The 27,804-nt window shown below is 33.6% G+C and overlaps 1 protein-coding gene across 6 annotated transcripts in view; it reads left to right on the forward strand.

Moving 5' to 3' along the window:
- CSMD3 (CUB and Sushi multiple domains 3) overlaps nucleotides 1-27,804 on the forward strand; it is a 1,257,965-nt gene that overhangs the window by 122,510 nt on the left and 1,107,651 nt on the right. For all 6 annotated transcript variants that reach the window (XM_086695899.1, XM_086695901.1, XM_086695900.1 and 3 more), the window contains exon 2: nucleotides 17,431-17,653. In XM_086695899.1, coding sequence (XP_086552025.1) covers nucleotides 17,431-17,653 — 223 coding nt within the window. The remainder of the gene's footprint in view (nucleotides 1-17,430; nucleotides 17,654-27,804) is intronic.

Consider the following 27,804-nt stretch of genomic DNA (forward strand, 5'->3'; position numbering starts at 1 on the left):
AAAAATACTAATACAGAATTTAGCATGCTGGTACAAATCAACCTATGGACTACAAGGAATATGAAGAAAATAGTGTGCAAATTTGATAGCTTTTCAAAATATATCACCCTTATATGGAGCAAATTATGATATATTAATTAAAATAATTTATTTATATTTGTGTTTATTTTTTGAATCATAATGTATATAAAGTTCAACATGGATATTATATTTAAAACCTTTAGTAAACATGTCTTTTTTTCCTAAATGTTTATTTATTTTTGAGAGAGAGAGAGAGAGGCAGAGAGACAGGGAGTCAGAGAATCCCAACAGGCTGTCAGTGCAGATCCTGAGGCGGCTAGAACTCAGGAACTGTGAGATCATGACCTGAGCTGAAATCAAGAGTCAGATGCTTAATTGACTGAACCACCCAGGAACCCCAGTAAAAATTTCTTGATTAGCACCTGTGTACAGCAATAATTGTAAAAAATTGTAAATTTTAAAAGATAAACAAAATATGACAATTGTTCTTGACTCTATAGTTCTCACCAATTAAACAAATGACCAAGCAAAACCTTGTAGCACATGAAAATGTTTGTTAAGTTAATAATGGGAAACATGTGGAAAGATGAGATGAATCATATGAACAATTTTATACAAATTGTGAATGTGATTTGTTTTCTATAAAATATTATGTTCAACAACCATCTTAATTGTAAGGAAATTATGAGAAGAAATAAAAACATCTTTTAAAAATAGGCATTTATTTACCATTTTGACTTTGTTTATTCCTTCCTGTCGATTCCAATTTCCAACTAGTTATCATTTATCTTCTGCCTAAAGGACATTCTTTTGAATTTCTTACAGTGTAGGCTTGTGGATAATGATTTTTTCACTTTTCATTTACCTAAAGAGTATCTTAAATTCACCCTTTAAAAATATTTCTGTTCAATGTTAGTTGGATTGTTTTCCTTTTATCAATCTAAAATTTTTCTTACATTATATTCTTCCTACAATTATCTTTTAGGAGAAGCCTGTAATTTTTCTTAATCATGTTCCTCTATGTGTAAAGTGATTTTTTTTCCCACAGCTACATATAAATTTTTCTCTTTAAGTGCAGCATTTGGACTACGCGTGTAGTTCTCTTTTTGCTTATTCTGCTGGCCTCCTCAGAGGTATAAGTGTGTACTTCATATAAAATATGGGAAGTCTGTGCTGATATGTGTATACCTATATATCTATATCTATATCACACTCTTTTCCTCAAGGACTCTAATTACACTTATTTTAAATCATTTGACATTGGCACAACAGAGCCTTGAAGTTTTCATCATTTTATTTTACTTTTTTCTCTTCTGTGACTTTCAAAGTGGGTCTTCTGTATTGCTATGTCTACAAATGCGTTCTTTATGCAGTCTCTCATATGATACAATATCCTGTCTAGGAGGTTGCATAATTTTGCTCGGATTCTTTTTCAGTTTCCATTTCTATACCAATATTATGTTCACTTATTAATATGTTGCTATTTTCTTTTAATATATCAGAATAGGTTTATTAGCTTTTAAATAAAATAAAGTTTTAAGTAACAGCTTTACTTGCTTTTAAACAGCTTTAAGAAATAGCTGCTTTAGAATCATTATTGCTAAATCAAATATTAGATTATCATGAATTTTTTTTCTTTCCTCTATTTCCTCCTCCTCCTCTTCCATCTCCATTTTCCTCCTCTGTTTCTTCTTCTTTAGCTGTGGACTGCATTTCCTGCTTATTTCGATCCCCCAAATTTTTTATTAATTTTGGACATTAGGGAGATTAGGCCTTGGAGACAGTGGATTCTTGATTTGGAAAGGATTTGAATTATTTTCTTATCACCCTGAACGTGGGTAGTTTTGATTTAATACCTTGTGAATGGAGATCTATGGAAAGCTCAAAGTGTTTGGCTAGCCCTGTAGTTCGGCAGTACACAGCTTCCAAACTTTATTTCCCAGTGAATCTTGTCAGAGTTTGCCTTTAGGCTTTATAGAGGTAAGGCTAGGGTAGATGTCTGTATCTAATGTCCATACCATGGGTTCACACTGCCAGTACTCCCGGTGTCCCAGGTGGATGTTACAGATGTTAACAACAGGTTGATCAGGTCTTGCTACGACCGAAAGGCAAGCACTCTAATAATCTGCTATACTGCTCTTCCCTGATACTGCTCAGCCACTACTTTCTCTGGTCCAGCAATAAAGCACAGAGAGGTTATCTAACAATCTTTGGGTGGTCTTATTCTGTATGCACTCTATAGAACTGCCCTCAACCATAAATTTATACTGAATTTGCAAACAGACTGTCCAGAGAGTTTGCACCCCCTCTGTCCAATTCTGTCTTTCCCATGCCTCATCACACAAATTCTAGTTGCTCTATTTGCCAACTCTGAAATCTGCCTCCTTACAGTACTTTGTAAAAACTCCAATTCTCTGTACCATATTGGAAAATTGTTCCCAGCAGTGAGTTGGTAGGGCTCTAGTCCTGAAGATACCAAAGGAAAACACACACACACAACAACAACAACAACACCCCACATTGTTCTTGGAATATAGGGAATTTACTAATGTAAAAAGAGAGCTTCTTCCAAGGAGATATAACTATAAAAAGCACCACTACCAGTACTCAGTATCAAGTATGTAAGGGCAATGACTACAATGACCTATCTCTTCTTCTAAACTGTCATCTCCTGCTGGCACATTGTCAAAATCAAATGGAAGCAGGAGGGCTGGAGGGCAAGAGCTGGAGATGTAATCTATGACCAGGCTCTTAAGACAAAAAGTAGTATAGGGGAAGTGGTAAAGAGATTTGAGTAAAATAAAAGAACAATTAGCATACAGACATTTCTGAATTCAGGGCAATAAATCATTTCAAATTTATAATAGAAATATAATTATTCACATAGTTATGTAATCATTCTGTGTGTAATCACTGCAAAAATTATATAAGAAAATCTTATTACCTTGAACAATAGCACTGTGTGCATATATATATATATGTATATGTATAAATATATGGCTCAATGTCATTGAAAGGAATATAAACTGATATTTATGTAGATTTTACAAATATTCTAGAGCTGGAGTAAGTTTGAGGATTTTGAAGAAGGTAGATTTAAAGTTAGGTAGGCATAGCTGGTATAGTTTTTAGAAGGTGAAACAATAGTCATCTTTTCTAATTTTCTGGTGGTTACATATGTACTACTGCTAATCCTCACAGGAATTCTCTAAGCTGGGTATTATTATCATTCTTAATTTATAGGACAGGACATTGAGTCTCAGAAAGACTAAATTCCACAAGATCACATAGCTGTTAAGTGATAAAGGCCAATTATCTGTAAATCCAAAGTTTACGTTCTTAACAGTACTGAGTGTGAAAGGCAATAAAGATAGCGAGATGAATGATGTGAGAGACATTTCACTTAAGGAGGAAAGGAATCATATAAACTAAAAGTCAATATTAAAATGTAATCAGAAGATTTATGGAACAATGTGGAGAGAACGGGTCTTTATGAAGTTTTTGGATTATTCAACGCATTGGAATTGTTCCAAAATGCATTAAGTTGAGAGAACATATGATTCATAGGATATTATTACTTATAATTAATATCCATTTTAGTGGCTAAAGTTCATAAGACAATTAAGGTATTAGTAACAGGAAAATATGATGAAAAGCATCATATTAATGGACTATTTTTTTAAACTTTCCTTCAGTCCAAAGGAAAAAAGGTATAATGCATATACCATTAGAGGTAGAATGTGACATCTGTGGCCAATGTCTAATAAAACCCAGTTTCTGAAAGCTTAAACTGACAATACTAATAATCTTAACATGATATCTTATCTGACTATAATGCTTGATAACTAAAGTTACCCTTGCTCTTCAATATTTTTGTGCTAATCAGATCAATTTAAAAGTCATTTATATTATAATTTCATTGGAATTTTTTCCTGACCTTAACTTTAAAATAATGTCCTGATGAACTCTTTAGAAGTCCACATGATGATTTAGAAATAATTCAGTTTTCATGATTTTCAGTGGGAATATTCTCTTACAGTAGTAACTCTTTGCTTTTGAAAATGCATCAGTCATGTACTGAAGCTAGGAAGCAACAGGAGACCATCGATTTCCGCACTTTGACATTACAGGCTAATGTTTACATGAAACCTGATAATATTTGTCTAAGACAATTTCATTTGCCTGATTAATACAGTTTCCTTCATTGCTTACATCTAATTTCAAGAGGCATATTCTGTCTCTAAATGTTCTTTTATCACTGATTCATTTATCCCATTTTTCTTCTTGATGTTTTTCCTTTAGAATCTTTCAAATACTACTGGAAATATTTTGGCTACTTCACAAGTCTGATAGTTCCATTATTATGGAAAATGGTGATACTCTAGATAATCCCATACTAACTGGACAAACGAACACATGGATGTTACAATATAAAAGTCCAAAGGACACAGGAAAGCAAAATTACATATTTCTTTCTTACCGTCAAGAATCAAATGAATGGATATTTTGGATATGTACATAATTGGATATTTTGAATAGCAAAATTTGGAATGTAACCGCCATCTACAACATACTGGTGATTGATACACTTTAGAAACTATGCCTTGGAGAATCTCATACTTTACCTTAAAGTATATATTTATCTGGTATTAGCAAAAATCTAAAATAAAATGAAATGTCAAATAACAAGTTTGATTCACTGAAAAACTGACTTAGATTTGAATATTTCTTTATTTTCCCTGTTCCCTAAATTTTAGATAGCTTTCCAAGGACTCCTTTTATAGTACTTATCATATATGTTTGTAAATTATTTATTTATGTCTATTTTTACCATTAGCTTCTAAAGCTTAAGATGTGAAACACTGTTATAAAGTTTTTGTGAAAATCTAATGCCCACTATAGTGTTTGGCACCTAGTCCATGTTCCATGAATAGTACCTTAAACTATTGATTTCTCTGTTGTTTCTGTCCAAACAAAATTGTTTTTGTCCAAACAAAACTGTGATTTGTTGCCCGAACAACACTGTAATTTGTTTTTGCCCAAACAAAACAGTTGATTATTGTAATATAGTTTTGACATTGGGATTTAAAATGAAAAATCATGTTGGTTGAAAGGATGTTGACACAGTAGTTGTGTGACAGAGAATAAAGATGAATAAGTTATAATTAATGGTAAAGCATCACAAAACAACTTCTACTCCTAACTCTGGTGGAATAGCTTGTATTACACCAAACGTCTCATCAAAAACGATTATAAAAAAAATAGATAAAACTCAAAAATAAGTCAAGCACACAAAAAGTATTTGTTTCTAGAATTAAGTTAATACTGGAGGGGCGCCTGGTGGTTCAGTAGGTTAACCAATTGGCTCTTAGTTTCAGCTCCGGTCATGATCTCAGGATTCATAGGTTCAAGCCCTGCCTCAGATTCCTTGCTGACAGCGTGGGGCCTTCTTGGGATTGTCTCTCTCTCTCTCGCTCTCTCTCTCTCTGACCCTCCCTTTCACTCTCTCTCTCTCTCAAAAACAAATTAACTTTTAAATATATACATAAATACTGCAGAAAATTATTCATGTAAAAGAAAAATAAACCTAGAAGACTGAAATGATGAAAAAAAAGTAAATATGTAAGTAAATGTAAATGAATGTTGACTGATTAAGACCCTAAAATTGTCTTTTGGGTGTTTATAATATATGTATAATTAAAGTCTACAAAAATAATAGTGAAAATATCAAGGGATGGGGGGAGTTATAATGTTCTATTGTCCTTGCATTGTGATAAGAAAGTGATAAGGCTACTAATTTATAATGTACTCTAATAATTAAGGATACATATTATGTTCTCTAGGGTTACTGCTAACAATATAAAATTGAGCTAATACAGAGAAAAAATAATAGAAATACTTCATTAATATAAAAGAAGGCAAAAAGGGAGAATAAAAGGGACAAATAATAAAAGATGGAACAAACAGAAAACAAACACATAAATAATTATAGTGAATTAAAATTAATGACTCCCATTTAGAAGTAAAGACAATCACATACGTTTAAAAAACTCAAACCCTAAATGCTATTTATAAGAAATCCTTCTAGACTGTAATACTGTAATAATTGTAAGTGTAGACACTAATGTATAAATAACTGAATGCATCCATACTAATGTTAGATGAAGTAGACTTTGTGACACGACCATTGGTGGGTCTAGAGAAAATCATCTCATAATGGTAGACAGGTAAATGCACTGGGATCACATTATCATTTTAACTATATTTATCTAATAATTTACTGCCCAAATACATGGGGAAAAAAGCGAAATAGAGGCTAAAAACAGAAAGTAAATTCATGAGAGTAATAGAGATTTCAGTAACAATTAAAAATTTGACACAACTGGCATACATTCACCCAATAAATGAAGAACACTCATCCATTACAAGTGTACAAAGAAATTTACCAATAACAGGTTATATTTTCTTCCTTTAAGAGAGGCAGACATTTCAGCATTAACATTTGATGTTCTGAGATAAAAGCTGTCCTCCTACTCTGAAAATAATAAATTTTTTTCATGTGTTTTAATAGTTAAATTATGTAATGGAGCATCATGACTAAAGATGATAATTGTAGTAATAAATAAGAGGAAGAGGAAAAGAAGAAAAGAAGTACTAACACATAATATTCACTATGCTTAAAATATGTTTTAAAGAGATTTGCAGTTGTTAACATGCTTAATCTTTAAAACAATTCCTCATTATCCCACTTTATAATTAAAAGAAACTGGCACACAATAAGATTAAGTAATTTGCACAAAAGGGATGCTAAACTGTGAAATCAGGATGTCTAGCTTCAGAATCTAAGACTCCCTGAAAAACTGGAATTTTCAATGAAAGTATAAATTACATTTTAAAGTTTAATTGAAGAGACAGATACAGACAAGAAAATCTCAATAAATTCATATTTTAGAGAATGTATAATAAAAATACAGTGATATTGTAGAGAAATAAAACAGCTTGCAAATTTTTAATTTTTTAATAAATCTTTCAAACTTTCGTATCTCTACTGTAATAATATTGCATAGACACTACCCAAACCAAAAAGCTGTATCAGTGGTTGATAATCATATAACCTAATTTTTTTTTGTTTATTTTTGAGAGAGAAAGAGAGCGAGCACAAGTGGGGGAAGGGCAGAGAGAGAGGGAGACACAGAATCCGAAGCAGGTCCAAGGCTCTGAGATGTCAGCACAGAGCCCAATGCAGGGCTCGAACCCAAGAAACCGTGAAATCATAACCTAAGCCAAAGGCAGACACAACTGACTGAGCCACTCAGGTGCCCAAATAATCATACAACTTAAAATAAAATTATTTTTACTATAATTAAATATACTTTTCAATAATATGAATTTTATTTATTTTTAATTTTTTGAATATAGCTGGCACACAGTGTTATATTAGTTTCATGTGTACAACATAATTCAACTTCTCTATATGTTATGCTAACGCTCACCACAAGTGCAGCTACCATTTGTCACCATATGTCGCTATTACAATAACATTGACTATATTCCCTATGTAGTACCTTTTATTATTAAGTTGTTTAGTTATTATTTATTTAGTCTATAACTGGAAGCCTCTATCTCCCACCCCACCCATTTTGCCCATCCCTCAACCCCCTCCCTTCTGGCAACCATCAATTTGTTCTCTGTATTTACAGGCCTGATTCTACTTTTTTGTTTGTTTATTCATTTATTTTGGTTTTTAGATTCCTCACATGAGTGAAATACTATGGTGTTTGTCTTTCTCAGTCTGATTTATTTCACTTAGCATAATACCCTCTAGGTGTCACTATTTGTAGATGACATGGTGTACATGGAAAACTCTAAAGACTCCACCAAAAAACTATTGAAGTAATAAATGAATTCAGTGAAATTTCAGGACACAAAATTCATACCCAGAAATCAGTAGTGTTTCTATAAACTAATAATAAAGTAGCACAAAGAGAAATTAAGAAAACAATTTTATTTACAATTGCATCAAAAAGAATACAATACCTAGGAATAAACTTATCCAGGGAAATGAAAGACCTGTACTATGAAAGCCATAAAATATTAATGAAAGAAATTGAAGATGACACAAATGACAGGAAAGATATTCCATGCTCACAGATTGAAAGAATGGATATTTTAAAATGTCTGTACTAACCAAAGCAATCTACAGATTCAAAGAATTCCATATCAAAATGCCAATAGCATTTTTTCATAGAACTAGAACAAATCATACTAAAATTTGTATGGAACCACAAAAGATCCCAAATAGCCAAAGAAACCTTGAGAAAGAAAAACAAAGCTGGAGGTATCACAATTCGAGATTTAAAGATACATTACAAAGCTCTAATCAAAATAGATTAGACACAAAATAGATTAGGCACAAAAATAAACACATAGATCAATGGAACAGAACAGAGTGTCAAACAACAAACCCACACTTATACTGTCAACTAATTTATGACAAAGGACGCAAGAATATACAGTGGAGAAAAGACAGTCTCTTCAATAAACTGGGAAACTCTAGGAAAACTGGACAGCTACATGCAAAAAGAAAAAAAAAAGAATCTGGACCACTTTCTAACCACATTCACAAAAATAAACTCAAAATGCATTAAACACCTAAATGTAAGACTTGAAAGTATAAAAATCTTACAAGGAAACACAGGCAGTAATTTCTCTGACATTAGCTGCAGCAACATTTTTCTACACATTTCCTAAGGCAAGGGAAACAAAAGCGAAAATAAACTATTGGGACTACATGAATATAAAAATCTTCTGCACAGTAGAGGAAAACATCAACAAAACAAAAAGGCCATGTACTGAGTGGGAGAAGATATTTGCAAATGATATATCCAATAAGAGATTAATATCCAAAAAATGTAAAGGACTTAATCAATTTAGCACCAAAAAATAATCTGATTTAAAAATGGGCAGAGGACCTGAATAGACATTTTTCCAAGTAAGACAACCAGATGGCCAACAGACACATGAAAAGATGCTCAACGTCACTCATCATCGGGGGAATGCAAATCAAAACCACCTCAATGAGATATCATCTTACACCTGTCAGAATGGCTTAAAAAGCAAAGAGAGAAAGAGAGAGAGACAAGAAATAACAAGTGTTGGTAAGGATATGGCGAAAAGGGAACCCTTGTGCACTGTTGCTGAGAATGTAAATTGATACAGCCACTGTGGAAAACAGTACGGAGATTACTCAAAATTTTAAAAATAGAAACCCTGTATGATCCAGTAATTCCACAACTGGAATTTACTCAAAGAAAACCAAAACACTAATTCTTATCCACCCCTACATTTATTGCAGCATTATCTGCAATAACCAAGTTATGGAAGCAACCTATGGAAAAGTAAGATACGCACACACACACACACACACACACACACACACACACTCACACAGGAATATTGTGCAGCCATGAAAATGATGTGGTCTTGCCAGTTAAACACATTTTTAATATTTGTTACATCTATTGTTGTCCTTTGCTGTATCTAAAAAAAAGTTGGTTCTTTAGATCTCCTAATTCATTTGAACATGTGTCATATATTATACACCTTCCAAGAGAAAACAGTGAAAGGAAGTACATGTGGAAGAATAAAATGATAATCATAGAGTTTAGAAAAAGAGAGAACAATTGCATAAAGGGATCCTCTCTGTTTGTAATGGCTTGACCTTGATATTAAAGGATCTGGATTTCCACACCCACCTCATAGAACAGGGTTCTTCACTGCTTCCTGCTGGGGTGGTGCAGGTAAAGGGGAGGTAAAGGGGAGGACTAGGGTAGGTAAGGAAGTTCAGCATCACATATTTCTACTACTACTACTCCCTTAGTTATTAATGGGCAGATCAGAAAATAGATTTCTCTTTCCAGCAGATTGTACTGAGGTACTACCCACAAGCACTTTCCTAGCTGGGACAGTCTCAGAAGAAGCCAGTTAAAGAGATGATTTAAATAAGAATCAGAATCTCATAACATAAATGAAATTATCCAGGTTGCAAGAAAAAAAATCTTTTATTTTCCAAAAGCCAACAAGATCTCATACTGAATGAAAAAAAGCAATGAATACCAACACCACATGACAGAGATTTTAGAATTATCTGACAAATATTTTAAAGCAGTCACAATAAGGGGCACCTGGGTGGCTCAGGGAGTTAAGCATCTGACTCTTTGTTTCAGCTCAGGTCATTACCTCACAGTTGGTTCCTTGGTTGGAGTCTCACTTCAGGCTCCGCGCTGGCAGTGCAGAGGCTGCTTCAGATTCTATCTGCCCCTCCCCCACTCACACTGTCTGTTTCTCTCAAAATAAATAAATACACTTAAAAAAATAAAGCCACAATAAAAAATTTCAACAAACAATGCAAATAGTTAAAACATAAAAAATTTAAGTGTCAGTAAATAAAAGTCTCAACAAAGAAATAAAACATAAAAAGAAGAGTCAAATAGAAATGTCACACACAAAAAAGTACAGTAACCGAAATGAAAAGATCAATGGGTAGGCTCAGAGAATGGAGGGACAGAGAAAAAACAAAACAAAACAAAACAAAACAACAACAACAAAACAAGAAACTGAAGTAGAAAAAATTTACCTAAGCTAAACAACAGAAGGAAAGTAGACTAAAAAAACTAAAAATGAACAGAGTACCAAGGACCTGTGGGAATAAAATAAAGGATCTAGCATGTGTCACTGGAGTCATGAAAGGAGAGAGAATAGGGCTAAGGAAATACTTTAAGGAAATAATGACTAAAAATTTCCCAAATTTGGAAAGAGACATACACCTACAGGTTAAAAAGCTAAGTAAACCCCTAACTGGATAGGCACAAAGAAATTCATACCGTGTACATTATAATTAAACTGAAGACAGGTCTTGTAGGCAGCTAGTGAAAAAGGACACCTTGCCTATGGGTGAAAGTTAGCAAGGGTAGGAAAGAACTCAAAAGTATCCACTAATGAGATGTAATCAACACTTAGACAAGGTTCTATTCACAACAATGGAACACATTTTTTTTTTTTTCAAATATCCAAGGAACATATATTAAGGTAGATTATATCCTGGACAATAAAACTTAAACAAATTTGAACTAAAATCATCTAGAGTATGTTCTCTGATTACAATGGAGTCAAACTAGAAATCACTATCAAACTTAACAGAAAATCCCCAAACATTTGAAAACTAAACAGTGTATGTCTATAATAGCCATGGCTTGAAAAGGAAAATTCAAAGGAAATTTAAAAATACATTAAACTGAAAAAAAATGAACAGACATATCAAAATGTGTGAGATACAGCTAAGGTAGTACTGAGAAACATACTATCAAAGGCATGCATTTGGAAAAGAGAAAAGTCTCAATAATATATACTCCCATGTTAACAACAAAGAAAAAGAAAAAAGCTAAATTAAAAACAAATGGAAGAAAGTAAATAATAAAATGAAAGGTGAAAATCTGAAAACAGAGTAGAGAAAGTAATAGAGAAAAAACAAATCAATGAAACAAAATTCTGGTTCTTTGAAAAGATCAATGGAATTGGCAAAGCACTGGCAAGACTGACAAAGAAAACATGAGAAAAAAACACAAATTATTAATATTAGGAATACAACAGGGGATATACTACAGACCATACCGACATCAAAAGGAGAATAAGGGCATACTATGAACAACTCTACATACATGGATTTGACAACTTAGAATTCACTCATTACTTAAACACACACAGCTGCCCACCCAGCCATGCATACGCGCGCGCACACGCACACACACACACACACACACACACACACACACACTCACTCACAGACTTTACCTGATATGAAATATTTACTGGTAGTGGGGCAGGTACTAAGTAAGACAGTATTAAAATTTTTAATGTTTAAAATAAAATTAAAAATAGAACTCAAAAAATCAAAAATAGAACTACAATATAATCCAACCATCCCAATTCTGGTATTTATCCAGAATAATTAAAATCAGGATCTCAAAGAGATATTTGCACTCCTATATTCATTGCAACTTTATTCATGGTAGCCAAGAAATGGAAACAATCTGAATTTCCATTGAAGGGTACATGGATACAGAAAATGAGGTATGTATTTACCATGGAAATCAGCTTTAAAAAAAATAAGGAAATCCTGTCATACACTACAACATGGATGAACCTTGAGGACACTTTAAGTGAAATAGTTTAGTCACAGAAGGGCACATACTGCATATATCTACTTATGTGAGGTATCTTAAATAGTCCAATTCCTGCAGAAGAAAGTAGCATGGTGTAAAGATGGGTAAATTAAGATTTATTTTCCACTGGGTATAGTGTTTCATTCATGCAAGACGAAAAAGTTCTAGAGATCTGCTTGTTGTACAGCATTGTGCTGCAGTTAGCAATACTGTACACTTCAAAATTGATAAGAGGATAGACTTCATATTATGTGTTACTTATCATAATAAAAAAAGGTTAATTGCTACCATTAAGTTCTCTACTTTACAAGCTTTATCATACAAATGCTGTGTGTCAATAAAATTGTGAACTCTAGGTGATAAAAAAAAAAGTCATTCGATATAATTGGGCACAAGAGCCCAATTGCAGTAGATAAACACAAGTGTGGAAAAAAATGAAAGGTAAACACAAGTGTGTTTCTTGTAATGCCACAGATCTTGGTTAGCATAAAAGAAAACAAAATAAATTTTAAAATATTATAAAATACTGTAGAATTATTATAGTTTCTATCTGTACAAAAAAGGTAAAGTATGAACATGAAAGAATAACAGGTGAACAGTTTAAAAATATGTATTCTTTTTTTAAAATATAATTTATCATCAAGTTGGCTAACATACAGTGTAACAGCGTGCTCTTGGTTTGGGGGGTAGATTCCCGTGATTCATTGCTTACATACAACACCCAGTGCTCATCCCAAGTGCCCTTCTCAAATAAACTCAAAATGGATGAAAGACCTAAACGTGAGGCAGGAAACCATCAAAACCCTAGAGAAGAAAACAGGCAACAACCTCTTAGACCTCAACAGCAGCAATTTCTTGCTCGGCCTGTCTCCAAAGGCAAGGAAAATAAAAGCAAGAATCAACTATTGGTACCTCATCAAGATAAAAACTTCTGCATTGCAAAGGAAACAATCAACAAAACTAAAAGGCAACCAACTGAGTGGGAAAAGATATTTACAAATGACATATCAGATAAAGGGTTAGTATCCAAAATATAAAAAATTTCCCAAACTCAACACCCAAAAAACAAATAATCCAGTGAAGAAATGGGCAGAAGACATGAATACACATTTTTCTAAAGAAGACATCCAGATGGCCACCAGATATATGAAAAGATGCTCAAAAATCTGTATTCTTAACCAAATTCTTGCTGACTATGTGACCCAAATCATGTAAATTTTAGTTATTTTTCAAGTATAAACTGACTCTTTAAGTGGAAAGTTAAGGTGTGAAAAATACAACATAAGGCATTCAGAATCTGTTGAAGACTGAATCTATAGAATGTTGCAATGTCAATTTTTGAGATGGGTTTTCCATAAACATGTACTGAATTATCTAGATTAAGTTTTGTTTCCATATATTCTCACAGCAGTTCTTATCCCAAACATAGCACTTACCATATTCTATAATAATAATGATCTGCATTTCCATGCTGTCTCATGTTGCAGTTTGTCCGTTCCTTGAAGACAGGCTAGAATAATGTCCTTTTAATCATTTTATCCCTAAGGCATGACATACACGATGAATAGATGAGCAGAAGTTGAAGAAATATCATCAAAGCTTCACATGTACTATAAACAGCAAAAAGGAGTTGTGAAATTATGAGAGCAATGAGCTATAATGAATAATCAAAGTAATTTCATTTAGAAATGTATGTATGAAAGGCAAATATGGATTACCAATGAATAACCAGAGAGCTAAGCAATTGTATCCTAAAATACAACTAAAAATAGTACAGTATCCATTAAAAATAAGTGAAGGATATGGAAAGTTAATTAATAAAAGAATTATGAATGAATGAGAAGCAAAGAACAAGATATTTGATATATAGTTACCAGAAGAAATGCAAATAAAATAATAAGACAATTTTTTTTGCCTTGTAAAAAATCTAGTGTTGCCAAAATTGAAGCTAGAAGTTGAAAATACTTCATAACCTGGTGACAGCAGTAGAAATTTTCACATTCATGGAGGATAGTTTGGATGCGTCTACCTAAATTTAAAATCCAGCACTCCCATTTCTGGAATTCTATCTTAAGTATATATCACACATGTGCACTAGGATATGCATCCAAAGTTGTTCTTTGTGCCTTTGAAACCACAAAGACTAAAGCTGCCAATAAGAGATACATTAAATACATTAAAGTACAGGCATACCATATGCCATATAGCTATGTCATCATTAAGAAAGATTGTAGAAGTATACACGTATACAATATAAGTATACTTATATTCCAGAAGATTATAAGTGATACTGTATAGATATAAGCAAAAAGATTCCGAAAATTATGCAGAATATGACTGACTCAATTTGTTATATATATATGGCATAGAAATATGCATATATCTGCATTTGCCCAGAAATGGTCTAGAAAGATACACACTAAGCTGATTTGGGGGGGGGGGGGTGGAGGGTGGAAATTATAAACATATTGTTGGCAAATGCACTTCATTATTCTGAATCATGTGGTGTTTAATCAAACGTAGAAACAAAAATGAAAATAAAATGAAGAACACAGATAAAAATTAAAAATAGGTGTAATTCTTAATTTGCCTCAAGAAAAGGAAAGGAAAGGAACTGAAATGTATGAATCAGCAGGGACTTGGAGAATTAGTGGACAAAGCTGAGCATGTTATTTCAGGACATATGTCCTTTTTCTAAAACCATCAGGGTTATGGGGCTTGAGAATATATAAAACAGCCCATAGATCAGATTGTAGCTAAAGGGATTCATGATTGCATTTAGTTATGAAGTTCAAATTGGAAGCTGTTCAGGCAGAAAACTAATAGAAATGGGTGATAGCTAATTAACCTAAGGCTTCAAAGTAATTGCTCTGCAAGAAGCAATTTAGAAGGGACCTTTCTCCTTTTTTTTTTTTTATTTTTGAAAATCATAAAATGCCCTATTTGACTTTTGGTGCGTGAGCAAAAATATATGTATACACACAAATATTGATTTTTTAAAAACTTCTACCTTATCCAACTTCTTTTAAAAGTCAAAAATAATCCCAAGAACAGTACTTTGTATCAATACTGAATATCCTAGGTTTAAGACTTAGCCATGAATGGAGATAATCAGAATAGATTCCTGAAGTAAATATGGGTAGGAGGATAGAGTTATACTGATTAATCCCTCCCTGAGCCTCACCACTAGGAGTCAGTAGAACCAGCTACTCTAAAGCATACTTGTTTGGTAGAGAAGTAGATCCCCTAGCAAAAGCAAGGTGCACTTGTGAAAAGACTGAGGAACGGGGTGCCTAGGTGGCTCAGTCGATTGACTGTCTAACTCTTGATTTCGGATCATCTCATGATCTCATGGTTTGTGGTTTTCAGCCCCATGTTGCTCTGTTCTGACAGCGCAGAGCCTATTTGGCATTCTCTGTCTCCCTTTTTCCGCCCCTCCCCTGCTGACTCTTTCTCTCTCAAAATAAATAAATAAACATTAAAAAAAAAAACTCAAGAGAAAAAAAAGTGAGGAATGAATGTACACCATCCCAAATCAGTCCCTGTCTGCCACAATCTACAACTCTGGCTTCCTATCTTTCATGTGTGTTTCCTCTTATTTTTCAAAAATATCCAGACCTGTATATCATATACAGACCTGTATATCATATACATATTCCTTCTCAGAGAGAGGAGCCCCAAATTTCCTGTATTTCTATATACAGTTCCAAATACATACACTTTGGGTACTACAGTGTTCTCTCCCCCAAATTACCTCAGTGTCTTGGACTTACAGCTTCATGGCACATAAGCTTCATGTACAACCCACAGATTTGGAAATGACATCAAAGCAAAGAATTCTTATCAGAACTTCTGCAACCATGGATCCAAGCTTTAATTGACTGAAGACTAGTCTAGATTCATTCTGGAGCCATCTTGTGCTAGCATTGTATAAATTTTAGAGTTAAACATTACCCAATATGACTACAGACTAGTACATATTCATAATTTCTTGAGAAACATATTCAGTTTTCTAGGTGTCTCCAAGAGTCAAGTTGTCAAAAATTTGTATCTTCCATAAAATTAGAACTCCGACAGAATTATAGAAGTTTTTAAGATGGCTGCTGTCTGTTGCCCAGGATTCAAATTTTCAATATATTTTCTCCCCAACATTAGGTTTCACTCAGATACGGTTAGCTAAGGATTGTGTTTAAACTTGAGCCAGCTATGCTGGTCAAAGATTGAATGATTACATAGAGTGTTTTTTTTTAGATCTGAACCATTTATCCTCCTGGTACAAGGGTGGGAAGGATTTTCCTAAGGCACACTGGCTACATGCTAGAGATATGGACAGAAAAAAGCATGCTGGGGCACCTGGGTGGCTCAGTCGATCAAGTGTCCAACTTTGGCTCAAATCATGATATTGCGGTTCCTGAGTTCAAGCCCCACATCAGGCTCTCTGTTAGCACAAAGCCCGCTGAAGATCCTTTGCCTCCCACTTCTCTGCCCCTCTTCCAATCTCTCTCTCTCAAAAATAAACATTAAAAAAAAAAACTTAGCATGCTACACCAAGAAAAAGTGAAGTTAATTTTTTTTTTAACGTTTATTTGTTTTTGAGACAGAGAAAGACAGAGCGTGAACGGGGGAGGGTCAGAGAGAGGGAGACACAGAATCCGAAACAGGCTCCAGGCTCCGAGCTGTCAGCACAGAGCCTGACGCGGGGCTCGAACTCACGGACTGTGAGATCGTGACCTGAGCCGAAGTCAGCCGCTCAACTGACTGAGCCACCCAGGCACCCCAAAGTGGAGTTAATTTTTAAGACCCAAAATGCATGCTAAAATCATTAAATTTTTAATGTTGTTTATAGTTTTCTAAAATTAGACTGGAAACTACTTCAGGGAAGGTATCATGTTCAAGACTTTGTCTGTTGGATCATGAAATGGAAAATGATGTGTGGAGAATTTTACTTCATTGACTGGTTTATAATTACTAGCCACAAGATGCATGATAAATGGCAAATTTTCTAATATTTTGTTTGTTATGTCTTATCTTTTTAAAAAATAAAATTAGGTAATTCACCTAGCTCTTGCCATTTACAAAATTATGGTAACATAGGTATTGGAAAAACAAAAGGCTTTTTCAAAATTATCTCCTGAATTGTTTGTGCTTTATATAATATTAATATCTGTTTATTTGTCTTTTGTTGCAGGATTTATTTATACATGTGGTGGAACTTTAAAAGGACTTAATGGCACTATAGAAAGCCCTGGTTTTCCATATGGATATCCAAATGGTGCAAACTGTACATGGGTAATAATAGCAGAAGAACGAAATAGAATACAAATTGTTTTTCAGTCATTTGCTCTAGAAGAAGAATATGACTACTTATCCTTATATGACGGACATCCTCATCCTACAAACTTTAGGACAAGGTTAGTGTGATTTGAATGGAAGAATGGAGGGAAAATATGTTATGGGTAAAATGTTATTTCACACAGGGTGCTTAACATTTGTGGTACAATTGTATGAAAGTCATATTCATTATTTAATTATTGTTAACTTGGAAATATATCATCTCATGAACAAATTAGTTCAGTATCTCTGACTTCATAATACTATATTAATATTATCTCTCAAAAAAGTGAATGTAAATTGAATTGTGACCTTTTTAGATTGGTTAAAGGTATTTTATTTTTGTTAAGTGCTTATTTTCAGGTGTCATTACTTATGGGCATAACTTTTGATAAAAGTGAAAGCATACCATGTAATGTGGCTACCCAATTTTAATATGCAATATGCAGAACTACTTAAAAATTAATATTCATATAAAAATACATTAATTTTATAAAGTATGTATGGTTTATAAAATCTAAATATCTGAAAATTCGACCCTTTAATGTCACCAACTGGGAAATTTACATTTGTCCATACAAAGGAAATTATTTATTTATAAGCTACTCGATAAAACAGGTGTGGACATAAGCTGGCACCCTGTCATTTAAGTGATTCTTCAAAATTTCTTTTTGAAAAATAAGAGTATCTAAATATGTGAGAAATTTTTGAGGTCTTAGCAAAAACTCCTTTTAAATACAGATCAACTCTAATTCAACCAAGTTCAAACTACCAGATATTACATATCTCTTCTAGTCCTAGATTTTAACTAATGTGTGTAATTATGTTTAACTGTAGTAAACTGTTTTTGAACTTCTAATCCAAAATAATCTAAGTCAATAAACTCTAAGATTAAAGAGTCTTTACATACTTGGCTATGTTTGCACTCAGAATGATAGTTAAAAATGCCTCAGTTGTTTCAAACAGCATGACTATGCAAAGAAAAGGTCACTAAATTGGTTACTGATGAGGGTTTTGTTTGTTTGCTTTTTTCTATACATCCATTTACTGAGTATTTCCAATTTCTTCTTCCCTTTACACAAAGTCTTTTAATATCTGTTTAAGAATATACAGAAAAGCTGACATGTCTCACAGAGTTATTTCATCATCATGGCCAATATCATTAAAAACGCAATGCCTTCTGTTAATGACACAGCACTGAGTCACAATAGAAAGACAGCACTATGTACACTAGAGAGTGTGTGGGTGAGGCAGGTAGGTATCTGCTGTCATCTATATACATCCAATCAGATTACAGGCTAAAAGAGAGTAACAAAGGTAATTCTTAGAGTTTCCAGCCTGCTAAAATGATGTATATAAAAATAAAATGACAAAGACTTGTGTATATTTTTTTTACAGCAGCAGCATGTAATATATAATTGGTGTAAATATGAAAAAGAAATGAAACGCTCAATGCTATCTGGTAGTTTCTAACTATAAAATCGCTGATAGTATGGTTTGCCTAAGTGTCTATTCTCTCCAGATCCCCTTGAAAATGAGAAAACACATTTTTATCTCTGCTCCTTTTTTTAGAAGAAATAATTGTGGCCTCTGGGAAGTTAAAAGACCTTGTCAGATGGGGAAAAATCAGTTTTTTTTCTTCTAATTCATTTTTTCCCAATTTGTAAATGGGAATAATAGCATTTAATTTGCAGAGATTCTATGTGTACTACAATGTAATGAATGCTCTGTAAGTCTAACCCTTAGTATTTATTAAGTACCCGTACCGGACATTACTAAGTATTTTGTATGCATTATATTATTTAACTTCTCAAACAATGTGAAAAGATTCCTATCATCAATGTTTTACAATTAGGAAAATGAGTCTTACATTACTTGCCCAAGGTTAATTGTTGAAAGTAGCAAGAGGGAGGATCATCACTATAACCCAGAATTGTCTCAGTTCAGAGCTTAAGCTTGTTAAAAAAAGAAACAAAATTCAAATATATAATTCACAAATAATATATATAATTTCCATGGTTTATGTATTGATATAAAGTCTATTTTTCCTTTGACAAAATTTAACAAATAAGATAAATAATAAAAACCAATATTTTTAAACATACATAACATATAAAGATATAAACCAAAAAATAAATTACAAACTTATTCATGGTATTTGTTTTATAGATTCTCCTCTAATATGTACTCTATACCATTTTGCTCACAGTTGGATGCATAATGCATCCACTGGTGTTCATGCTTAAACCTAATGTTACAGCTGATTTTAAATAGCAAGACTAGGGAGAAAAAAACCCAGTGTGTAACCTACAGCATCTTCCAGACTGTTTATATACAATGTCTGCTGTTTGATTAGAAGCTGAAACTGCTGCTGGCAGTTTGATTTATTTTTGTGTCTGTCTGTTTCACTCACGTTTTCTTGCTTTTTGTTTCTCTCCATTCTCACTTAATACATGCCATTAGGGTATGTCTGCTGTTCTCTACCTTTCGGAAATTGATACTTATATTTTGTTATTTTCCATGAGCTCCAATAGATATTTTGTAATGGCTCGTTATACTTGCCTTGCAATAATGCAGAAAAGATGGTTTGTAGGTCTTGTCATTCTTGCTTGTATAAATAGAGAGGCACATTGGATTTGACAAACACAATTTCATACGTTCAAAATATTATCTAACACTCCAACTTTTGATGATCCTGTTTGTTATCCTGTGAATTTTTAATTTATTAAATAAAAATTGATATTGCAGGCTAAATGTAGTACTTGAAGCGACACACCATTAGAGAATTTCTTCATAGGTCTCCATTAAGAGGCTGGTGCATTTGAAACAATTTGGTTTACTTGATGCATGAAAGTAATTCTCAGCTTTCTTTACTTTTTATGTGAATACCGTATTTTCTAAATAAGAAAATTATGCCAAAAATTTAAAAAATCATTTTAATCCTATGAGATGTATTTATATATTCAAGGTCATCCTACTTATGCTATTTATGTCCTTATTCAATCTCCCTACATTAAAATACATACAACTTCACATGTGACTAGAATTTTTGTTAGCACCAAATTATCAGATGCTTATATTTAATTATACTATAATTCATTTAATTATTCTCCTACTATAAGATAGGTTTTTTTTTTTCTTTCGTAAGTAATTCAGATAACAGCATTAGTTTTAACTGAGATAACAACCTCATATCACCATCCCTAGGTAAAAAGTATTACAGAAAAACAGCATTTTGTTCCAACCTCAGTTGTAGAAAGTGACATGAAGAATGCTGGGACCAGTCAACAGACAACATAGGTCACATTGTCAAAATGCTCCTATTCACACTTTTTATTCTACTGTTAAAAACAAAGTTAAGTTTTGGAATGACTGGATGGCTCAGTGGATTAAGTGCCCGACTCTTGGTTTTGGCTCAGCTCGTGATCTCATGGTTTATGAGTTCAACCCCACATTGGGCTCTGAACTGACAACATGGAGCCTGCTTGGAAATCTTTCTCTTCCTCTCTCTCAGCCCCTCCTCCTCCTCCTCTCTCTTTCTCTCTTCAAAAATAAATAAACATTAAAAAGTTAAGTTTTAAAAATGCTTAATTTTCTTTTTTTTTTTTTTTTAATTTTTTTTTTTCAACGTTTATTTATTTTTGGGACAGAGAGAGACAGAGCATGAACGGGGGAGGGGCAGAGAGAGAGGGAGACACAGAATCGGAAACAGGCTCCAGGCTCTGAGCCATCAGCCCAGAGCCTGACGCGGGGCTCGAACTCACTGACCGCGAGATCGTGACCTGGCTGAAGTCGGACGCTTAACCGACTGCGCCACCCAGGCGCCCCTGAAAATGCTTAATTTTCTAAATAAATAACTTCTAAAGTCATTGAAAAAAGGAGGTAGTTATCATAAAGTCATAGTCATAGTGTAGAAATGCCCACGACATGAATTTTATCTTCTTAAATTACAAGAATTTTCATGAATGCTAATAATGTTAAAAGTAAAAGGTATATATAATTCAGGTAAGTGTGAACATATAAAAACTCTTACTGGGGAAGGTAGGCGGTAAATATAAACAATTGCTGTACAGTAACAGAAATCCAGCTGAGGGGGAGAGGTAGTGTTGGGAGAGTTGACTTCAATTTTTTCCAGTTTAATGGAAATAACTGACATATAACATCTTGTAAGACTAAGGTGTACAACATGATAATTTGAGATATAGATATAGATATATAGATATAGATATAATATAGATATAGATATAGGTATAGATAAAGATATAGATATATAGATATAGATATAGTGAAATGATTACCACTATAAGGTTAACACCTCTATCATCTCACATAATTACCGTGTGTGGTGAGAATATTTACGATTTGTTCTCTTAGCAAATGTCAAGTATATAAATGCACTACTGTTAACTATAATCGACATGATATACATTAGATGGCCAGGACTTTTCATCTTATAACTGTTAACTTGTAACATTTGACCAAAATCTTCACATTTTCCCAACCCCCATCCCTGGAAACATTTTACTCTATTTCTCTGAGTTTGGGTTTTTTAGAATTCACATATAAGTGATATTGTATAGTATTACTGGTGGACTTCTCATCCATCCTTGGATGCTTAGGTTGTTTCCACCTCTTAACTATTGTAAATAAAGTTGCAATGAATATGATAATGTAATCTTTTCAAGATAGTGACTTCATTTCCTTTGGACATGTATCTAGAAGTGGAAAATTAGATCATATGGTAGTTCTATTTTGAATTTTTTGAAGAACATCTATGGTGTTTTCCATAGTGGCTGAACAAATTTACATTTCCACCAACAGTGCCCAAGTGTTCCCTTTCTTTGGCATCCTCATTAACATGTTATCTCTTGTCTTTTTTGATAATAATCATTTCAACAGGTGTGAGGTGATATTTCATTGTAGTTTTGATTTGCATTTCTCTGATGATTTAGTGATATCAAGTAACTTTTCATTTATCTATAGAGCACTGTGTGACTTGTTTGACAAATTGTTTATTCAAGTCATCTGCCCATTTTTTTTTTTGTCCACACACTGCCCAATGAAGGGCTCAAACCCACAAACCCTGAGATCATGACCTTAGCCGAAGTCAAAGGCTCAACAGACTGAGCCACCCAGGCACCCCTCCTCTGACCGTTTTTGATCGGATTATTTGGAAATAAGAAAGGGATCTAATTCATTCTTTTGCATATGTTTATCCAGTTTCCCTAGAACAGTTTATTAAAGAGACTATCTTTTCCCCATTGGTTATTTTTGGCTCACTTACCAGTATTACTTGGTTGTGTGTGGGGGTTGGTTTCTTCCTTGACTCTCTAATTCTATTCCATTGGTCTATGTGTCTGTTTTTTGTTGTGTGTGTGTGTGTGTGTGTGTGTTGTTTTTGCCAGTTCCGTATTGTTTTAGTGACTGTAGCTTTGCAAGTTCAAAATCTGGGAGCTTAAGCTTTATTCTTCTTATAGTTCTTACTGGTTGCTTTGGCAATTCAGGGTCTTTTGTGGGTTATACACATTGAAGATTTTTTTTCCTATTTCTCTGAAAAATGCCATTGGAATTTTGAGAAGGAAGTACTCTAAGTATTATGGACATTTTAATAATACCAATTCTTCTGATCCATGAACAAGGGATAGCTTTCCAATTATTTGTATCTTCTATAATTTTTCTTTTCATCAAAGTTATAGTTTTTGTGTACAAGTATTTCACTTCCTTGGTTAAATTGGTTCCAAAGTATTTTACTGTTTTTGATGCTAGGGTAAAGCTATCGTTTCTTTTATTGCTTTTTCATAGAGTTCATTTTTAGGGTATAACTATGCAACTGACTTTTTATTTTGTTATCTGAAACATTACTGAATTAGTTTATTAGTTCTAACAGGGTGATGGGGTCTATAGGATTTTTGGTTTATAAGATCATTATCATATGCAAAGACAGGTTTACATTTTCCTTCCATATTTGGATGCCTTTTATTTATGTTTCTTACCTTATTGCTCCGTCTAGGACTTCCAATATTATATTGAATACAAGTGGTGAGAATGGACAACCTTGTTTTGTTCACAACTTAGAGGAAAACTTTTCAACTTTTCATCATTGAGTATGACGTTAGCTGTGGGGTTGTCCTTTATTATTTGAGTTATGTCTATTCTATGTTTATATCTAATTTGTTAATAATGTTTATCATGGAGTACATGTTAAATTTTGTCAAATGGATTTTTCTTTATCTACTGAAATGATTATAAATTTTTATCTTTCATGATATTAATGTGGTGTATCACACTGATTAATTTCTATATATGAAAATACCTTTGCATCCCAGGGATAAATCATGGTGTATAATCCTTTTAATGTGCCTTTGAATTTAGTTTGCTAAATTGCTATTTTGTTGAGATTTTTGCATCTATATTCATCAGGGTTATTGGCCTGTAGTTTTCTTTTCTTATGGTATCCTTATCTGGCTTTGATAGCAGAGTAATGGTGGCCTCATAAAATCTGGAAGTGTTCCCTCCTCTTCAAATTTTTGGAAGAGTATAAAAGGTTTTGCTTTAATTCTTAATATGCTTGGTAGATTTCACCAGTGAAACCATCCCGTTATGGGCTTTTATTTGTTCAGAAATTTTATTCTAGGTTATCCAATTATTTGGGGAATAATGGTTCATAATAGTTTCTTACAATCTTTAGAATTTCTGTGGTAATGATTATAACGTTTCCTTATTCATTTCTGATTTATTTGAATTTCTGCTTTTTTTTTTCTTAGTCCAACTAAAGTTTTGTCAATTCTGTTTATCTTTTCAGAAAACCTAAGTTTTATTCTAAGTTTTGTTGATCTTTTCTGTTGTGCTTCTAGTCTCTATTTCATTTTTAATGTTTATTTCTTTATTTTGAGAGAGAGAGAGAGTGAGTGAGTTTCAGCAAGGAAAGGGTAGTGGGAGAAGGAGAAGAGAATCCCAAGCAGGCTCCACTCAGCACAGAGCATAATGTGGTACTTGATCCCATGAACCATGTGATCATGACACAAGCTAAAATCAAGAGTCAGACGCTCAACCCAATGAGCCACCCAGGAGCCCTTCATTTATTTATCTTATGAAATTTGTTATTTTCTTCCTTCTGATAGTCTTTGGGCTTGCTTTGTTTTTCTTCTTCTAGTTCCTTGAGATGTAAATTTAGGTTGTTTATATGAGATCTTCTTTCTTAATGTAGGCATTTGTCACTATGACTTCCTCTTAGAACTGCTTATGCTTTAGCTCATAAGTTTTGGTATACTGTGATTCCATTTTTGTTTGTTTCAAGATTTTTTAAAAATTTCCCTTTTGATTTCTTCCTGACCCATCAATTTTTCAGGAGTGTGCTACACATATTTGTAAATTTTCCAGCATTGCTCCCGTTATTGAATTCTAGTTTCATATTATTTTATTTGAAAACATACTAATATGATCTTCATGTTTTTTTAATTTATTGACTTGTTTTGTGACTTAACCTATTATCTGTCTTAGAGAATATCTCATGTGTGCTTGAGAAGAATGTGTATTCTGCCATTGGATGGAGTGTTCTCTGTATGTCTGTTCGCTCCATTTGATCTAAAGTATAGGTCAAGTCCAGTATTTCCTTAATGTTTTTCTGTCTGAATATCTATTGTTGAAAGTGAGTAATGAAGTCTCCTACTATTATTGTGTTGTAGTGTATGTCTCCTTTCAGATCTGTTATATTTGCTTAATATATTTAGGTACTCAGAGATTGTGTATATATTTACCATTGTTATATGTTCTTGATGTATTTACTCTTTTATCATTATAAATGACCTTGTTTGCCTCTTACTACAGTTTTGACTTAACCTCTATTTTATCTAATATAAAAATAGCTAACCTTGGTCTCTTTTGGTTTCCATTCCCAGAGAATACTTTTTTCTATTGCTTCACCTTAAGTTTATGTGTATTTTTAAACTGAGTATATCTGTTGTAGTCAGCATACAGTTGGGTCTAGTTTTTTACACATTCAGCTATTCTATACCTTGTGCTTTGAGAATTTAATCCATTATTTAAAATAATTGTTGGTAGCAAAGTACTTAGGACTGTTGTTTTGTTAACTGTTACCGACTTTTTTGTAATTCCTTTGATCCTCTCTCTTTTGTCTTCCTTCGTGAATTGAAAATTTTCCATAGTGGTATGTTTTGATTCCCTTCTCTTTATCTTTAGTGTATCAACTGTAGGTTTTTGCTTTGTGATTAATTACTATGTGGCTTACTTAAAATATCTTATACACACAGTAGTGTATTTTATGCTAATGACAACTTCAGTTGCATATAAAAACTCTACCCTTTCGATCCCCTCCCCAGCGTTTTATGTTTTTGATGTCACAAGCCCCCCCTGCTCCTGGGCACACACACACAAACCACAGGGAGTAGCAGAGGTGTTAATATTACATATCCATTAACATATTATTGCAACTATATTTATTTCTAATACTTTGGTCCGTTACCTTTTACTACAGTTAACTCTTAATTAGAGATGAGAATTAAGTCTTTGGTAAAACTATTTTACAATATTAAAGTATTATAAATTTAACTATATATTTATGTTTTGCAGAATGTTGTGCATTTTTGTAATTCTTCATGTTACTAATTAGCATCCTTTCATTTCAGTTTGAAGAACTCTTTTCAGAACTCCTTGTAAGCCAGGTGTAGTGGTAAACATCTCAGGTTTTGTTTCCTTGGGGACATCTTTATGTCCCTTTATCTGAAAGATAACTGCCTAGTATAGTATTCTTGGGTTAGCAGGTTTTTTTGGTTTTGTTTTTGTTCTGTTTTGTTTTCTTTCAGCACTTTGCATTTATTATTCCACTCTCTCCTGGTCTTCAAGACTTCTGCTGTGTAATCTACTGATAGCTTTATGTGGGTATCCTTTAAAATTTTTTTTTAATGTTTATTTATTTTTGAGACAGGGAGAGACAGAGTATGAGCAGGGGAGGGGCAGAGAGACAGGGAGACAGAATCCAAAGCAAGCTCCGGGCTCTGAGCTGTCAGCGCAGAGCCAGATGCGGGGCTCGAACTCACGAGCTGCAAGATCATGACCTGAGCCGAAGTCAGATGCTTAACCGACTGAGCCACCCAGGCACCCCAATGTGGGAATCCTTTTGTATGAGGATATTTTTTATTTGCTGCTTTAAAATTCCTTTTCTTTGATTTATACAGTTTTATTCTGTGTCTCAGAGAAACGCTGTTTGCGGTTGAAATTTTGAGATTACCTATTAGCTTCATGAACTTGGGTGTCAAAATTTCTCCTCAGATTTGGGAAGTTCTCAGCCAGTACTTCTTTAAATAAGCTATTTCCTTGGGCGCCTGAATGGCTCAGTCATTTAAGTGTCCAACTTCAGCTTAGGTCATGATCTCATGGTTCATGGGTTCGAGCCCTGTGCTGGACTCTATGCTGACAGTTTCAGAGCCTGGAGCCTGCTTCAGATTCTGTGTCTCCCTCTCTCTCTGCCACTCCCCTGCTCGCACTCTCTCTCTCTCAAAAATAAATAAAACATTTAAAAAATTAAAAAATAATATTTAAATAAGTTTTTCCTCCTTTTTTCCTTTTTTCTTTTGGAGATATATGTATATATATATATCTGTATGTCACTTAAGGTATCCCATAGTTTATATAGGCTTTCTTCACTCATTTCATTCTTTTTTCTTTGTTCTTCGCTGGATAATTTCAAAGGACCTGTCTTCTACATCAGAGATTCTTTCTTCTGCTTGGTCCATTCCTTCTAATGTTCTCAACTGCATTTGTTTTCCTACTCTTCTTGTTCCCTCTTGTGGTGAAATTCTTATTCTTGTGTACCTTCTCTCAATTTTTGAAAGCAAGGCCAGGTGATGAGAGCCTCACTTTTGCTTTCTGCAGGGTGGGGTTAAGTGCTCATTTTAATAATTTCTCCCAGGCCTGAAAGGAAAGCAGCTTCCTGCATATATTCACTAGCCATATGCAAAGAGTTGCCCTCAGTGCCATCGGAAGCACACACAGAGAATTTATCATGGTTTGTGGGTCAGTTTGGTGGAGGTGTGAGGAGTGTTGCAGGTGCACAGGTCAGGTGGAACATCTGTAGGTGAGGCATCCTGAGAAGCTCATGGGAAGGCTTCCTGATGGAGTCCATGATGCAATAAGTAGACTCTACATACCTCTGTGGCCTCTGAGAGCCATATCTTCCAAGCTCCCAGCTGATCTCTGTCCCCAAATATTCTGG

This window comes from Puma concolor, chromosome F2, assembly GCF_028749965.1.
Source record: "Puma concolor isolate L17-30 chromosome F2, mPumCon1.1.hap2, whole genome shotgun sequence".
Taxonomy (NCBI): domain Eukaryota; kingdom Metazoa; phylum Chordata; class Mammalia; order Carnivora; family Felidae; genus Puma; species Puma concolor.